General features: G+C 47.8%; 7 protein-coding genes across 7 annotated transcripts; 4 read left to right on the top strand and 3 right to left on the bottom strand.

Moving 5' to 3' along the window:
• Positions 1–161: 161 nt before the first annotated feature.
• RhiXN_08099 (Retrovirus-related Pol polyprotein from transposon) lies at positions 162–1,607 on the bottom strand (the record flags this gene model as incomplete). Its single annotated transcript, XM_043327915.1, has 1 exon — positions 162–1,607. One exon carries the CDS (start codon positions 1,605–1,607, stop codon positions 162–164), a length of 1,446 nt encoding a protein of 481 aa, XP_043183300.1.
• A 1,221-nt stretch (positions 1,608–2,828) lies between these two features.
• Positions 2,829–3,479, top strand: RhiXN_08098 (uncharacterized protein; the record flags this gene model as incomplete). Its single annotated transcript, XM_043327914.1, has 1 exon — positions 2,829–3,479. The coding sequence occupies one exon, from the start codon at positions 2,829–2,831 to the stop codon at positions 3,477–3,479; it is 651 nt and encodes a 216-aa protein (XP_043183299.1).
• A 605-nt stretch (positions 3,480–4,084) lies between these two features.
• Positions 4,085–4,753, top strand: RhiXN_08097 (Retrotransposon gag protein; the record flags this gene model as incomplete). The annotated part of the gene is made up of 1 exon (XM_043327913.1): positions 4,085–4,753. One exon carries the CDS (start codon positions 4,085–4,087, stop codon positions 4,751–4,753), a length of 669 nt encoding a protein of 222 aa, XP_043183298.1.
• Positions 4,754–4,995: 242 nt separating this feature from the next.
• RhiXN_08096 (Retrotransposable element Tf2 protein) lies at positions 4,996–7,566 on the top strand (the record flags this gene model as incomplete). The annotated part of the gene is made up of 2 exons (XM_043327912.1): positions 4,996–5,619; positions 5,671–7,566. 2 exons carry the CDS (start codon positions 4,996–4,998, stop codon positions 7,564–7,566), a joined length of 2,520 nt encoding a protein of 839 aa, XP_043183297.1.
• A 66-nt stretch (positions 7,567–7,632) lies between these two features.
• On the top strand, positions 7,633–8,082 carry RhiXN_08095 (Retrotransposable element Tf2 protein; the record flags this gene model as incomplete). Its single annotated transcript, XM_043327911.1, has 1 exon — positions 7,633–8,082. One exon carries the CDS (start codon positions 7,633–7,635, stop codon positions 8,080–8,082), a length of 450 nt encoding a protein of 149 aa, XP_043183296.1.
• Positions 8,083–10,140: 2,058 nt separating this feature from the next.
• RhiXN_08094 (uncharacterized protein) lies at positions 10,141–12,163 on the bottom strand (the record flags this gene model as incomplete). Its single annotated transcript, XM_043327910.1, has 11 exons — positions 10,141–10,393; positions 10,448–10,495; positions 10,542–10,659; positions 10,715–10,836; positions 10,862–11,110; positions 11,165–11,195; positions 11,231–11,348; positions 11,400–11,555; positions 11,604–11,756; positions 11,804–12,013; positions 12,071–12,163. The coding sequence occupies 11 exons, from the start codon at positions 12,161–12,163 to the stop codon at positions 10,141–10,143; spliced, it is 1,551 nt and encodes a 516-aa protein (XP_043183295.1).
• A 196-nt stretch (positions 12,164–12,359) lies between these two features.
• Positions 12,360–14,197, bottom strand: RhiXN_08093 (uncharacterized protein; the record flags this gene model as incomplete). Its single annotated transcript, XM_043327909.1, has 5 exons — positions 12,360–13,110; positions 13,231–13,340; positions 13,412–13,689; positions 13,745–14,053; positions 14,113–14,197. 5 exons carry the CDS (start codon positions 14,195–14,197, stop codon positions 12,360–12,362), a joined length of 1,533 nt encoding a protein of 510 aa, XP_043183294.1.
• Between the last annotated feature and the right edge of the window lie 515 nt (positions 14,198–14,712).

Below are 14,712 nucleotides of genomic sequence, written 5' to 3'. Positions count from 1 at the left end.
TTGTCACTCTGGTAGCCATTTGCTATTGCCTCATTCATGTCTAACTCTTTTACCTGCGTCGTAATCTGTTGGTGATCTGAGCGGTCCAACAGGTCCCACTTGTCCTGTTTGTTGTCCGCCTGACTCCTGCCCTCCAGCTCAACGCTTGCTGGTGAGGTCCCTTATCTTTTGTTGGGCTTGGTTTCTCTTGGGTCCTCCTCCGCAATTTGTTCCCCAACAAACTCATCACGTATGTTGGGGTTCCAATTTTCTTTCACGCACTCATTTCCTTGGTTACATGGTGCCATGGTCCTTTGCCCTGCTCTTCCTGGTATTTCCGGGTTGTAGCAAACTGGGGCCACTCTTTTGCGCTCCAGGTTCTGTCGGACACCTGCCAATGTGGTCTGGCTCTTGCTTGCCACCTTGGCCGCCATTCCGGTCACTACTGGCTGGGTCACTGATGGGTTATGCGCACATGCGTCCCGTATGCCGTCTTCCTCCTTGTAGTCTGGCACAAACTCACTTTCTGCACGTTCAGTGCCTTTCTTGTCCTCACTATACATCCGCAATAGGGCGTCCGCAAGGACGTTTTTTGATCCTTTGATGTATTTAATTGTACAGTTAAATTGACCCAGTTTCTCCGCCATTTGTACCTGTTGCAGGTTGAGATCCTTCTGAGTCTGTAGGTACTCAAGCGCCTTGTGGTTGCTGAGTATTGTAAACTTGACCCTGTGTAGTAACGGTCCAAATTTATCTAGTGAGCACACCACAGCTAACGCTTCCCGGTCTGTGACTGAGTAGTTCTGTTGAGCCATGGTGAACTTGGCGGACCAGAACGCAGCTACTTGCGCCATTTGCCACTCTTTGCCTTGGCTTACTAGTCCGCTTGCCCCTGTCAAGCTAGCATCTGTAATTAGATATATTGGGGGCTCAATCTTGCTGTATCTCAATGCCACGCAATGTCTATTGCAGAACTCTTCCACCAACCTAATTGTATCACAAAAGGCGCGTTCCTTGGTACCCCCCCATCTGAAAGGCGTGTCACTGCTTGCTCTCTTAGCCAACAGTGCCATTGGTATGCAAATGCCTGGGCAGTTTGGTGCTAGGTATCCAACCGCACCTAGGAAGCTAGCTAATTGTTCTTTTGATTCAGGCGTCTTCCACTTGGACACCAAGTTGACTTTATGCAGGTCCATTCTGATCCCCTTCTTGTCAACTATATGCCCCAGTATACGCAATTCTTCTGCAAGGAATTGCATCTTACTTGGGCTCAGGAATAGCTGTTTGCGTTTGAGTACTCCCAATATGGTATGTATACGTTTCACATGTTCTTCTAACATATCCAAGAATATTACTATGTTGTCAAGGTATACAAACATGAACACCCCTATATATGGTGCAAAGATATGGTTCATCAGCGCTTGGTATGTTGCGCCTGCGTTACAGTCCCCTTGCTGCATTACGTGACTAACCATAGTCCCCATAGGCGTGTGGAACAATGTCTTATGCACGTCTTTGGGTACCACCCAAATCTGCTTGTAAGCGTCCTTCCTGTCCAGTAACGTTTGATACTTATGCCTACTGACTTTGGCAAGGATATCTTTGGGTAACGGCAATGGTGATGCCATTTTCACCATATTTGCGTTTTGCTCACACTTGTCTAATACTGTACGTAGCTCAATATTTCCGTCTTTCTTCTTGGGTATGAATAACATTGGTATTGCATTTGAGCCGGTGCTATGCTTCCATCAACCCAATCCCAAGTATTCTCTTGTGTTGTAGACATATTTGATACCACGGAATTTATTCCGATTTTCTCAATTTTAAACAAAGTTAAACAGACAACATTTTCAATCACGTGACCTTGGCGCTTATATCATACGCTAAAGCGCCAAGCCACGTGCCCACTTGCGCTTAAATCAGCATACATAGCCACCTCCACCTATGACATCATCATGACATGTCAGTGACACGTATGCATGAGTAAGGCCAACTGCGGAGCGGGGTTCTTATTGGTTATAGTATTGCATATCATGTATTTGTAATTAGTCTACCATTGTAATATATAAGGAGGCCAACCAACCATGGTAACACCCAGGTCAATTACCTCTTGTTGCATCCACTCAGTGTACAAGGGCATTACAGCCCAGCAATTACTTAGTTAGCCACTTAGATAGTCTACACCACCTTAAGCGGGTTCAGCATTGTACTTAGATAGCTTGTCACCGCCTTAAGCGGCCTTGTTGTTGTAGGATAGCTGCTTGTCACCGTAGTTAGACTTGTTGTTCCCTTAAGCAACTTTCTCATTTTGTACACTGCGGCCACAAGCGCCATCCCCCTTGATGCCCTAACAGACGTCTAGGACACTAGGTAATTGACCTTACATTGGTTGCAAACCATTTTGTACCCACTACTAAGAATCAACAAATGAGAAGAGTACCTGTACTAGCACAAGCAAAATCACATGATTGGGGCCACCTTGCAGGACAGAATAATCAAAAGTCCCCCACCCCCACGTAGTAGCAAATTGCTATAAGGCAGACTACTCCTATTGTCTGCATACCACATGGTTGCTGCACCCTTTGCTAGCGGAACCAGACAGCAGATACACCTGCTTGCAGAGACAAGGTTCTACATCACGCCCGCCCACGGCAGTGATTAGCTACACTCACTGTTCAACGCTAGGTTGTTTGACGCAGGTTCTTAGCGCATTATGCAATAAAGCGCTCATAAGTCCTGATATAGGCACATACTAGTCACCCCCCTCTTCCACCATTACATCCTGTACCCCCACTTGCTTGTCCTTGCGGGCATCCTCTCACGCTGGCCGCTCCTACCCCGCACCAACCATGGCAACCCATTCCCGGACTTCCTCTCAAGCCCAGTCCCCTTTTGATCCAAGAGACCTGGGACCCCAACTTCCAACAACCACCCCTGTCAAGCTTGGGGAAGTCTCCCTTGAGCGGGTCACCTGCCTCCTCCTTGGCCTCCTCAGCCAAGTCAAGAACATTGAGCAAAAGCTTGAAGAAGTCAAAGAAGCAGGAATCAAGACCCAGACCAACGTCAAGAACATATCTCAAACAGTTGATGTTGTCAAGGATGGGCTTAGAAGCCTCCAACCCCATGGGCCAAGGACCCCAGAAACCAAGCCCCCAGTTGTGGAAGCAATGCCACGCCCCTTACCAAAAACCGCGCCTATTGGATTGGTTAGTGGGCCCTCCTTCTGGCCTGAGCAACCAAAAGGGCTCCCCACCTTTGCCCATCCACAGCCACAGAGAGTGTTGCCCCTGCAAGTCCCCTCTCCCCCTCCATCTCTGCGTCTCCAATCCCCAATTGGGACAGCTGCCCCTCCACCTCTGGCTCCGGTCGCCGCCTATCCTGCTCCGGTCAAGGTTGACCACCCCAACGCCTACACAGGCAAAATAGGGAGCAAAGCAAAGCAGTGGCTGACCCAGATGTTAGCCTGGACCTGCCTCAACTTGCAGATGTTCCTGTCCTAGACGTCTGTAAGGACGTCAAGGGTGCGGGCGCTTGTGGCTGTGTGACTAATACAGTAAACCGCTTAAGGCGGCAATGGGGTGCCCTACAACAACAAACTAACTATCTACAATGACCACATGCTGTACGGCGGCAGCAAGCTACGTATGTACAGTGAGAACAATTCTTAAGGTGTGTATCTAAGTAACTTACTGGGCTGTAAGGCCCTTGTACAATGTGGGATGCAACAAGAGGTAATTGACCTGGGTGTTACCATGGTTGGTTGGCCTCCTTATATATTACAATGGTAGACTAATTACAAATACATGATATGCAATACTATAACTAATAAGAACCCCGCTCCGCAGTTGGCCTTACTCATGTATATGTGTCACTGACATGTCATGATGACGTCATAGGTGGAGGTGGCTATGTATGCTGAGTAAGCATGGAGGGGGACGTGGCTTGGCGCTTAGCGTATGATATAGGCGCCGAAGTCACGTGATTGAAAAGGTTGTCCGTTCAACTTTGTTTAAATTTGAGAAAATGGGAATAAATTCCCTGGTATTGATTGTGTCTACAACAGTTCCCCACCAATCAAGAGGTCCTCTCCTTCCTCTTGATGAACATGAAGGACTCCGCTGGGGCTTGGGCCCATCCACACCTTGACCAGCTTGGATCACACCAAGCCATCATCCAGATGGTCAAAGGATTCAAGATGGAGTTCCTGGCAGCATTTGGCAACCCTGACGCCACAAGAGCCGCTGAGCAAAAGATCACCACCCTTACCCGGTCTGGCACCTGCGCAGACTACATCACAAAGTTCAGGACCCTGGCAATGGAACTGGACTGGAACAACGCGGCCCTTCAAGGCCAGTTTGCCTGCAGCCTCCACTGGGAGGTCAGCTGCCAGATTGCCACCCGCAAGCACTGCCCCCGTACCCTCCTGGAGCTGCAGAATGCAGCACTTGTCATTGACAACGCCCTCCAAGAGGAGCATGCTAGCCATCCGCCAAAGGATAATAAGTCTAGCAGACCATCCAACCCTGCAAGGGGGACAAGTACTGGCCAGTCAAGCACTGGTTCCAAGAAACTCTCCAACAACCCCAACTTTGTGTTGGAAGAGGAAAGAAACCGCTGCTGTGCTGCAGGCGCTTGTATCAAGTGCGGAAAAATGGGCCATAAGTTTGCAGAATGCCACATGGGCTGGAAAGCCACCCCTATCAAGGAAAAGGGGAAGGCTAAGGAATCCGCCAAAATTGGCAAAGACTCCAAGTACCAATTGGGAAAAGAGTAAGGGTACCTGCTGCCGCGCGCAAGGACCCCAAGGAGGACTCTGGGATTGTCAAAATTTGTGATATATCCAATAGTAGAAATAGAATCTCCCCCCTGTTCACAATTTCAATAAAACCAGAAAAACAAGTGGAACCACTAGAAGTCCTGATAGACTCAGGCACCACATTGTCATTCCTCCACCCCTGTACCGCAGAATCACTCCGCCTCCCACTCATAGACCTCCCTTCACCCTGCACTGTTACTATGCTTGATGGGTCAAGCCCCCAGGCTGGCAAAATTTGGAAGAAGGCTAATCTAACCTTCTCCTTTGATGGCAAACGTATGACCAAGACTTTCCTAATTTGCAACACAGGGTCTCACGCCGCCATCTTGGGATTGAAATGGTTGGATGCCCACAATCCAGAGATTGATTGGAACCAACATACCCTCTCCTTTCCCCATGCGCCACCAGAACAGGTAGCCATTGCTGAGGAGGAGGAAGCTGATCAAAATCCCCTTGAAGGAGTTCCCTCCAAATACCATCAATACGCCAAGGTATTTGGAGAGGAAGAATTCAATAAGCTTCCTCCCCACTGGCATTACAACATTGGGATTGAATTAACAGAAGAAGGCCCCTTGAACTCTCCACTATACAGCATGACTGACGCCAAATCTGCTACACTCAAGGATTGGCTCAGGGATGAGCTCAAGGCAGGCAAGATCCGTCCCAGCAAGTCTTCTATTAGCTCACCGGTAATGTTTGTGCCCAAAAAGGATGGTTCCCGCCAATTAGTTGTTGACTACTGCCGCTTGAATAACTGGACCAAGAAAAACGTCTACCCATTACCCCACCCAGATGACCTCATGGCCCAGCTCCGCAGTGCCAAGGTCTTTACTAAACTAGACCTAAGGTAGGGTTACAACAACATCCATGTTAAGGAAGGGGATGAATGGAAGACCGCCTTCCGCACCAAGTATGGTCTATACAAATCCCTGGTCATGACCTTTGGCCTGACAAATGCCCCCGCCACTTTCCAGCACTTCATGAATGAACTGTTCAAGGACTTATTGGATGTATGCATCATCATTTACCTTGATGACATCCTAATTTACTCTAAGGATGACGCATCTCACACACAACACGTTCATGAGGTCCTGAAACAGTTAATGCATAACCAATTGTTCTGCAAGGCGTCAAAATGTACCTTCCACGTCACCTCAGTGGAGTACCTAGGGATCATTGTCTTGGATAAGGGTTTTAGTCTGGATAAGCTCAAAATCCAGGCAGTACAAGAATGGCCGGTACCCACCAAAGTAAAAGAAGTCCAATTGTTCCTAGGGTTTGCCAACTTCCTTTGTTGTTTTGTTGCCAACTTTAGCCACATGGCTAGGCCATTACACAACCTAGTCAAGAAAGACACGCCTTGGAAATGGGACATCAAGGAACAAGAAGCCTTCCAGGGATTAAAGGACGCCATCACCAACGCCCTAGTCCTTTGCCACGCTGACCCGTCCAAACCTTATTTCCTGGAAACAGATGCCTCTGGCGCAGCTCTAGGTTCCATACTTAGTCAACAACAGGAAGACGGCCGCTTGCATCCACTAGGGTTCCTATCAGAGTCTTTCAAAGGTGCCAAACAGAACTACAACACCCACAATAAGGAACTTCTTGCAATCATCTGTTCCTTTGAGTACTGGCGCATCTTCCTAGAAGGAACTAGGCACCCAATCACAGTGTTTACCAACCACCGCAACCTGGAGTACTGGAAGGAATACCACACATTCAACCAACGCCATGCACAATGGCACTTACTCCTTGCCGGGTACAACTTCCAAATTGTATACAGACCAGGAAAACAATTGGGGAAGCCAGATGCCTTGTCACGTCAATTGGATCATGCAGATATTCCGCCAGAACCCCAGTCCATGTTGCCAGACCTGGTATTTGCCAATGTTGCCTTAGTTACACCAGAGAAGGAGCTACAACGCCAGATTGAGTCATCCCTGGACCAAGACAAGTCCCTGGAGGAAATCCTCCAATTCCTACAGAACAAGTCCAAAGCACCCCCCTCCATCAAATGCGCATTTAAAGATTACAAGATGGAGGCAGGACTACTCTTCTACCAAGGACGGATTGTAGTCCCTGACATTGGAACACTAAGGACGGACCTACTCCGCATCTTCCACAACAGCCCCTTGGCAGGACACCCGGGAAGACAGCGCACTCTAGAGTTGATATCAAGGAATTACTACTGGCCTGGCATCCATGCCAACACGTATTGGCATGTGGACTCCTGTGAGATATGTCAACAGATCAGGAAGCCTAAGTACGCGTCTATCCCACCTCAGCCTCTTGAACTCCCCGCTAGACCCTGGCAGCATGTGTCTTACAACATGATAGTAGACCTCCCTAAGGATGGAAGCAGCAACTCAATCCTAGTAATTGTTGATAGTTTCACAAAGTACAGGATATTTGTAAAATGTTCCAAGAAACTCAAGGCACCCAAGTTAGCAGAGCTATTCCTGGAAAACGTATGGAAGCGCCATGGCATGCCAGAGAAGACCATATCCAACAGAGGAAGGGTCTTCAACAACAAGTTCTTATGGGCCCTATACAAACGTCTTGGTATTGACCCTCACTTCTCCTCCGCCTACCATCCCCAGAGCAATGGGCAAACAGAACGCATCAACCCCTCCATTGAACACTTCCTCAGGGCTTATTCAGGGGTTAACCAAAGGGACTGGACCAAATGGCTTCCAATGGCAGAGTTTGTGTACAACAATGCCATACATAGCAGCACAGGCAAAACCCCTTTCAAGGCCTTGTACGGATAGGAACCCACCTTAACCCCATCAAACGTACCAACAGACATCCCAGAAGCAGATGATCTCACCCAGACAATGGAGGCACAGTGGAAAGAAGTGGAGTTGGCGCTCTGGCAATCTAAACAACAAATGATGGCCGGGGAAGATGGAAGCCCAACAGAATTTGAGATTGGAGAAGAAGCTTGGTTGGACGCCAAGAATGTCAACCTCAAAACCCTGAGCCCCAAACTAATGGAACAATGCCTAGGGCCATTCAAGGTTATTGAAAAAATCTCTGACCAGGCCTACCAACTAGAACTTCCCCAGACCATGCAAATCCACAATGTCTTCTATGTGGGACTCCTATCTAAGGTCAAAAGGGACAAAAAGCGCACCTTCAAAAATTGCCCTCCACCAGTCACCGTGGATGGAGAAGAAGAATACAAGGTGGAAGGTATTACCAATGCCAAAGAAAGGAATGGGAAATGGTTCTTCCAAGTCAAGTGGAAGGGGTACAGATCCAAAGAAAACACGTGGGAACCCTGAGAAAACTTAAAAAATGCCAAAAATTTTTTAGAAAAATACGAAAAAGACATGAGAAAGAAGGCCCTTGGCGCTGCCAAGGCCCTTAGAGGGGGGGCAGTGTTGTAGACACACTCAATACCACGGAATTTATTCCGATTTTCTCGATTTTAAACAAAGTTAAACGGACAACATTTTCAATCACGTGACCTTGGCACTTATATCATCTGCTAAAGCGCCAAGCCAGGTCCCCACCTGCGCTTACCTCAGCATACATAGCCACCTCCACCTATGATGTCATCATGACATGTCAGTGACACGTATGCATGAGTAAGGCCAACTGCGGAGCGGGGTTCTTATTAGTTATAGTATTGCATATCATGTATTTGTAATTAGTCTACCATTGTAATATATAAGGAGGCCAACCAACCATGGTAACACCCAGGTCAATTACCTCTTGTTGCATCCACTCAGTGTACAAGGGCATTACAGCCCAGTAATTACTTAGTTAGCCACTTAGATAGTCTACACCACCTTAAGCGGGTTCAGCATTGTACTTAGATAGCTTGTCACTGCCTTAAGCGGCCTTGTTGTTGTAGGATAGCTGCTTGTCACCGTAGTTAGACTTGTTGTTGCCTTAAGCAACTTTCTCATTTTGTACACCGCGGCCACAAGCGCCATCCCCCTCAACACCCTAACGGACATCTAGGACATCTTGCCTTAGACTCAAATTGTCCTTTCAGCGCCTCCAGGCATCTCAAGGGTCTGAAACGGTACGTCTTCTGCTTGTCTATCAATGGTATGCAATGGTTTATTGCTTGGAAAGGTGGTAGGGGTGTATTACTGTCCTTTGGCTTGCACACATTTGCTGCTTTGTCTCTGAGCATGTCACGCAGTTCAGCCATCCGCAGTCCAACAATGTCCGCGGACAATGAATTAATCTGAATGACTTGCTCCCTGTTGAGTGGTAAAGATTTTGTAGACCCAATGTATACCCCGTATGGATTGAAACTTAGTTGTGCGCTATGTTGGAACAGGAATGGTGTTCCCAATATCAAATCCTAGTTGTCTAAATTCCCCACATCAAAATCTCAATACTCATCAATTCCTTGGTATTCTATTCTAGCTTTTACACCATAATGTAGCGTCCCTTGCAACCCTGCCATTGCCAACTGTACTTGCAGCGGTTTTGTGAGTTTCACTTTTGGTAATCTGAGTTGGTCAACAATGGTTGTGGATACTGTTACAACCTCCTTATCCATCAGCAAAAAAAGCTTTTCTACATATCACTATGTAGCATCTATGTAGCCATTTATTGCTTGTATACTTACCCCCAATACGTAGACTCTCTAGTTTATTTACGTAGCAGCAATGTAGCGCTATGTATATCCATGTAGATGCGGCGGTGCAATGTAGACATACATAGTCACGTGATACATATAACCATATAGCATATACTTATATCTACGTATATCTACGTATATTGCATGTGTACTCAGAGCCAAAGGAGCCCAACCCCTTCACATTACAGCGTGTAGTTGTCCCTTGCCGTGTTAGAGCTAACTTCTCAGACATTCCCTTCAGCTTCACTACTTGCAGAAGAGTCTTATGTGTTTATAACACTTCAACTGCAAATTGTCCACCAACAATGCTATGACCTCTCAACTAGCTGCAGGTAAGTCACAATACACACACAACTGACTGGGGATTGTGTGCCAGTTAGACACTTGGGTGTCTGCACTAATACACAGGCCCCAGTCCCTCTACAATGGTAAGATGTGAAGTTAGATTGTCAACATATATCACATTAGCGTCTTGGAACATTACTCAAGAGTCAATAACAATAACAAAAATGTTACAAGCTATTGAATGATAATAAGTAGCAATACAGATTGACGCAGGCTGTATGGCAGTGGAATGGGATTAGAAAACAAAGCAAAATTATAAAAGAGAACAAGCTATACAACAAGGCGTGTGACGCATTCTCAGATTTAAACCCAACCTATCTCACCATTAGCAAATGTTGAATCATTAGAGTTCACACAATGCTCTTACGCACCTGAACAATCCCTTTGCGTGCAACTAGTACTCCCCATTGAATTCAGCAGGATAGTCCTCACCAAAAGAGGTTTCAATCATACGCTTTGGGGTGCCACGAGCATCCCCATTCTCGTCATGATCATCGCCATAGTTGCTGCCGCTGGTTGGTTTGATGCCAAAGTCCCAATAGAGGTTGGGTGGACAGTCCTCAATCTGGTTGAAGTGGGCGTACTCATCTCTATCTTGTCTAGTGCGGGTATATACGTTGTTAGGTCGATGACCTGTACCGTAATTGCTGTGCAGGTCAACCGTGAGTAACACCAAGAAAAAGGAACCCAGTTTAACATACCTCCTCTCATGATTCTCCAAGCTTAATTCACGGTTGTAGTCTTGACGCCTGTGAAAATAAGAGAAACTACTTTAGAATGAATCTTGTGATGCACATGGATGTAATACCTGTTGCTGTAGCGGGGCCGGTTGTCACTATTATTGTGGCGCTGCCAATATCCATCCAGAGCTGGGATGCATTTGCAATTGTTGAGAGGGACTGGGCCGCAAAGACTACGGATGGATGTGAATGATAAGCACCACTTCGACCCCTTGGTTAGGTACGTACTTCTCATTTTGGTCAGGACGGTAACCTCTGTTGTTGGTATCCGGCCAATATGGGTGATCTTCACAGTAGGTGCAAGAAGTACTGCCTTGCGAACCAAAGTCTTCTCAATAATGCGCCTGTTCCTGGATGCCATTGTCAAACGCAGACCGCATAACCTCGTTAGCGTGAACCAGCGGTTGTTTGAGTTTGTTGGCGTTCTTGAGTTGGTCCTGTCCGGAGGCCTCATCATAGTCAAGGCCGCCCCATCCTTCTGGGTCCTTGTGTTTTTTTGATGTTAGCTCCGCCATCTCCTCCTCCCAAGCCGCCAGCTCAGCTGGATCTGGATTGTCTGGTTGAAGATCCTCAGCCCGCAGCACAGACTTTGGTTCCACAGGTAGAGTAGATTTGGATGAACCGCTGAACTTACTGTAGATCAGGTTTATCAATAATACAATACGTTATGAAAAGTACACGCCAACACTCATAGTCCGCGCAGAAACAACTGTTTTTGAATAAGCGCCCAACGTGGCCTCGCACGTTCAAGCCAGACCCCGTGGCTAGTAAGGTGCGTGTTGTACGCCTTTTGTTGTGTTTCAAACTCTAGATCCGCCTTGCCAGTCTTGCCTATTTCCCGCTCTTCCACCACAAACTGAAGCTACAAGGAAATGATTAGTAATAGAATATTGATAACAACTAAGATACAAACAATTGCACAAAAAAAGCAGATTAATTCCGCACTTGGCTGCCAAAAGAGATTGGGGAACTGAACACCAATATCCTTCTTGAATTGGAAAACCATTTCTTCCATGCAGGTCTGAATTAGTGGGTGCTGAAAATACCCTTCCCCAGGAGCCAAGTCGGGCTATATGCGCTATATCAGCAAGAATCACTGCTAGGGACCGGTTTGTACCTTGGTATGTAACCCTCCGGCTTTGAGCCACTCAATGTGAGCCTTGAGCTCATTAGACGTCATTGGATTGGTCTTCGGAAAGTACTTGGCCGCCGCCTTGTCCCGCACATAATTTGCCACGTGGGTACGCCAACTAACAAGGCGGTCATTCATCTAAGAAAAACGGATCAGTACACGTTTGCACAGTCAAAATACACTACATTTTGCATATGAGAGAGTTTGAATGGATAATTGTCAATGCTTTTCTTGAACTTTCCGCACGCCGTTTCCCAAGCCTTGACTCGGCGCTTGTCAAGCACATCGATATCCGTCTTGTACATGCCGCAAACAAGCATGAGGGCCTTGTAAACGCAACCAGCCCAAACCAATATTTTGTATTCAGTACCGGAAAAGTCCTTCAAACGCCCACGCTGTGTCAAACGTAAGGTAGGTCATGAGTTGCAGGTACAGTATCTATAACTACCTACCTTATTCCCAACTTCCCTTGGTCCGTCTGTGTCCAAAATTTCAGCTGCATCATCCATTTCATTTTCCTCATGTGATCTTCCTGTGACCGCCATATTAATTTGAGTGGAATGCAACGCATATAGCCAGCAATGAGCTCACCACGCGCAGTGTGTCTCCGATCCATACTACGAACACTTGACACACTTACAGATCTCCGTTGGTTCTGTTTTGACGACCAGATGACCTAGAACTGGCGGATGCCCGACGTTCCAAAGGGGCACTTGTGGTTGAACCTGGGACCTGGAAAGGTCAACCAGCTCTAGATGCCTCCAGAGCCCGGGAAAGGAGCTTGCGCTCAGCCCTGGTAAGCAAAGCACGCTCAAGATCATCACCACAGCCGCTAGCTTGTGGTTGCTGGTTGGTTCGGGTACGGGTACGGGTGGGAGCCGGAGCACGAGAAGGAGCACGTGGAGGAAGTGAGGCCCTTGAGCTTGAACGCGCACGGTGGTGGTGGATAGGAGACAGGGATCTAGGCCAAGTTGGAGCCTGAGAGGGGGCACAGTAATGGCCTTGGCCCTCTGAAGAACGGCCACAAGATGAAGGCGGACAGGATGGGTCTTGTGGTTGCAAATTTTGTGGGGGAGCTTGAGCGTTGAAAGCCCGAGGCTGCGCTTGGATGGGTGCTCGATCATTAACGGGAGCTTGAGAAGCAGCACGGCCGTATACTGGAGCCTGTGAAAAGGCACGAGCTGGGGCCACTGAGGAGGCGCAAGTTGGAGCCAAAGGTCGACCAAGGTTTGAAGCCTCGGCAGGCCCACGCTGCTCAAGTCCTTGCCATGGGCCGGCGGGACGACTATTACCTGGCTGGGAGAGCCAATCTGTGACTAAAGTGGAAGGGGGGTGGGGGAGCTCAAAAGGCCGCAAGGGGTTGCCAGGCTCTTTGGTGTAGTTAATGCTGTGGGAATGGGACGGCAAATTGGAGCCTTGGGCTGGAGGCAGGGCCCGCCCCAAATCACGTGCACCCAACTGCGGTTGAAATGCAGCCCCGGGAGCGATACTACTGGATATCTTGTCAATACTCCATTCATACAATATAAATTAGTTCCATTGAGTACTTATGTAGACATTGAAGATGACTGTGGTTCTGGTTGGTGTTGTTTGTTTGCATCATTGTACCCACTTTTGGGTTCCGCCGGTTGCTTGGTCGAGAATAGGTTTGTAGCGGACTGAGAACTCCGAATGCAATTGACAGACGGCTTGGTCAACGTGATCTCCGGTGCAAGGGGCGGACTGATGGCACAAACCTATAAAAATTATAAAGTATAAGCACCAATGTAAAGGATCATCCTACAGGAACTCACGGGAACTGGTTTGCAGGGGGGTGGTTTGGTATCAAACTTGTCTATTTCAACATTGCTGTCACCGTCGGCCATGTTGGGACCTTGATCTTGTCTTTGGTCCCTTACACCCATCTTGTTGGTATCTGAGGCCCATTCCAGGTCGTTACCAAGGGCGCGCTTCAAGTCTGAGTAGTTGGAATCTGGGTTAAAGGCCTTGTTGTCGCGGTGGGAAAGGTAAAAGAGCAGACGTTGCCGGTTCCATTCCTCAATGTTGACACCGTCCAGAATAACATTGCCACCTTAGGTCACGTGTTAGTGTCTCAGATTAAGCAAAAAGAAGGTTGATTGGCGTACTTGACTTGGGTCTGGGCCTGGGATCAGACAGCCAACTAAATTCCTCCGCTTCGGGGCTTGTTATGCGTCCGCGTTTGGCAATTGCCGGGGGGAGTTCTTCTCTGCCTTTCCCCTTTGCCGTTGTCCTGTTACCATTGCTGGGTGTAGGCGGGGCTCGAGGGGGACTCAAAAGGGACTGTTTGGGGACGCTAGATAGACGTGGCCGACCAGCTTCAGCAAGACCAGCAGCATATGCCTCCTGCTTCCTGTTGATTGTTTGCTTGCGTTCAAAGTTTTTGCGTCGTCCTTTTGATTGCCCAATTTCAGCATCTGTGTAAAATAGATGTGTCAACATGATCAGGCAGAAATGAGCACGCATATAGACATACCAAACTGGGCTATTTTCTTAGTCGGTGATTGTAAACAAGAACTTTGCCTAGGCCCGGTTGGCCCCTCCAACTCGGAGTCCGTCATGTTGAAGTAGCTAAACTCAGGTAATACTAGTAGGAAGGTGGTAGTTGGGTGGGGCTCAGCCAAGCAGAGCGGCCTCCTTTTATTGTTTTACTTTGGACCAAGTCAGGCACGTAGCTAGAACACGCCAAGGACGGTCTTTTCTTTTGGGACTTATCCACCTGTCATCACTTCAACCTCTTTCATGCCTTGCAGTTGTCAAAAAAAGCCTTTTCATTGTTCGAAGTGCTTTTGCAAGTTCAAGAGTTGAGCTGCGCTGAATATCCATTGCGGTTTGACTCACAGAGAAGTGATCCATGTCTTCACCCACAAGAGGCGCGTGCGCATGGTCAACCCTAATTCAATTACCTGTAAATATTGCAACACATCATTCAACACTGCCCAAGCACGGAATCGACATATGTTGAATGACCCAACATGCAAGAAACAGCGCATTAAATATATATCACAACTAGGGCGTAAGTCAGGAAAGAATGATGGATTGCAAGGTAAGCCCGGCCAACGCTTTGGGCGCCGCG

The sequence above is a fragment of the Rhizoctonia solani genome, chromosome 9 (genome assembly GCF_016906535.1).
Source record: "Rhizoctonia solani chromosome 9, complete sequence".
NCBI classification, from domain to species: Eukaryota; Fungi; Basidiomycota; class Agaricomycetes; order Cantharellales; family Ceratobasidiaceae; genus Rhizoctonia; species Rhizoctonia solani.
The sequence above is the reverse complement of the archived record's forward strand: the minus strand, read 5'-3'. Positions and strand labels throughout refer to the sequence as shown.